Source organism: Elephantulus edwardii, unplaced genomic scaffold (assembly GCF_000299155.1).
Source record: "Elephantulus edwardii isolate Elephantulus edwardi_28Jun2011 unplaced genomic scaffold, EleEdw1.0 scaffold00219, whole genome shotgun sequence".
Classification (NCBI taxonomy): domain Eukaryota; kingdom Metazoa; phylum Chordata; class Mammalia; order Macroscelidea; family Macroscelididae; genus Elephantulus; species Elephantulus edwardii.
In genome coordinates, this window is record NW_006399969.1 from 4852236 (window position 1) to 4854016 (window position 1781).

Consider the following 1781-nt stretch of genomic DNA (forward strand, 5'->3'; position numbering starts at 1 on the left):
CTCTCCTCTGATGCCTTCTGCCTGATGCTTACTAGGTTTCAGTTTTGTGACATCACAGGCCTCTTGTAACCACAGATGACCTCTAACTCCAAACCCAACCCCTCCCTGGATAAGTTTTCTGTGGTAATGTTTGAACATATGAGGGGAGGGCATTGTTTTTCATAAAGAGGCCCCCTCTCTGCTAAAGTGGAAAATAAGAGGAAGTTGGGGAGCTCAGGCCCAGCTAAGGTTTACAGAACAAAGAGTTTTGAAGAGGCTAACAATATGACCTGGGATCCTCTCCTTCTCACCTTCCTTATTTACTGCTCAGGTGTGTGCAGGCTGGCAACTAGAGCAGGGGATGGAAAGACCAGAGAACTATCTTTTACTCTGAATCTACCTCTCTCACCTCGTGTCTCTCTTGACTTTCAGGGTCTTTGGCTCAGTCTGTCCCGACTCAGCCACCTGCAATGTCCAAGTCTGTTGGGGAGACAGTCACAATCTCCTGCACTGCAAGCAGCAATAATGTTGGACGTGGATATCCACACTGGTACCAGCAGCTCTCTGGTAGTGCTCCAAGAACACTTATCTACGATGCTGATAAGAGACCATCAGGGATCCCAGACCGATTCTCAGGCTCCAGGTCAGGGAACACAGCCTCCCTGAGCATCTCTGGGCTCCAGTCTGAGGACGAGGCTTATTATTACTGCTCATCCTGGGACAACAACATTAAAGCTGACACAGTGTTCCAGGCCAGTGGGGAAGTGAGACAAAAACATTCTGCACACAACAGTGGGTTTTCTCTGTGCGTCCTCAGTCAGGACACTTGTTCCCCCTTGTTTGGCTCAAAGCTAATATTTAAGATCAACTCAAGAAATATATTTTTGTTACCATATCCCACCTCCAAATCATATCTGTTGCAACAACATGTAGTCTGGTATTTCGGAATGGAAAGAGAATCCTATAACCTAGGATTTGACTTCCCAAGAAAATCTACAATATGATAAGGTGAAAGCCAAGAACACACAGTTCAACTGTGTGTCACTTCAAAAACTCAACCATTTCTGAGGTCTATACAGTCATATCACTTACTATTCAAATAGGTGGGTATCAATACTCTAGATAATAAAAAATCCAGTGTACATAAGGCAAGGATGAAAAGTGTCTTAGATGTCACAGTGAAATGAAAAGAGTAAGAAGGGAGAAAAATATATAAAATTTAAAATATATAAACACCAAGAAAAATGAGAATAAGACATTATGGTAAATATTTTGTTCTTATTAGCTGGCATTGTATTTGAGTGTGGTGCACAGTGGCCTTATGAATAATAGATCTGAATCCTTTCCTATTTTGTGCCATACTCACACTTTCTGACACATTAGAGTCCATTGTAACAGTAATTGTGTCGTTCCATCTGGCTGATGATCTTCCTCTCCTTTGCTGACCCCCTTCCTTTCCGAATGTCAGGTCCCTGTCCAAGGAACATATCCTCCTAGCTACATATCCAATATACAAGCATGTTTATCCTAGCAACATAACTGAAGCATGGGCATTCCCATAGGCATGATTATCATGTCAGGACGAATTTTCCTAATCCATCCTGTGAATTTCCAGTACAGAAGATATTTTGATAACTTAGCACCCATCTTTAAGAATTATCTATGGTCCTATGCTCTCTTCTAGAATAGCGGATGTCTGCATTTCCATTGCCCTCAGAGTAAGTGGTCTTCTATGTTGTAAAATGTTTTTACAGGCAAAATAACTGTGTGATTTTATGCATGGTCTTGTGTAGTTGCCATCA

The 1781-nt window shown here is 42.1% G+C and overlaps 1 gene segment (V, D, J or C); it reads left to right on the forward strand.

The window, feature by feature from the left end:
• The first annotated feature begins 264 nt into the window (after positions 1 to 264).
• LOC102848888 overlaps positions 265 to 1781 on the forward strand; it is a 73944-nt gene continuing 72427 nt past the window's right edge. Inside the window, 2 exon segments of the V gene segment in view lie at positions 265 to 310; positions 412 to 743. Coding sequence covers positions 265 to 310; positions 412 to 743 — 378 coding nt within the window.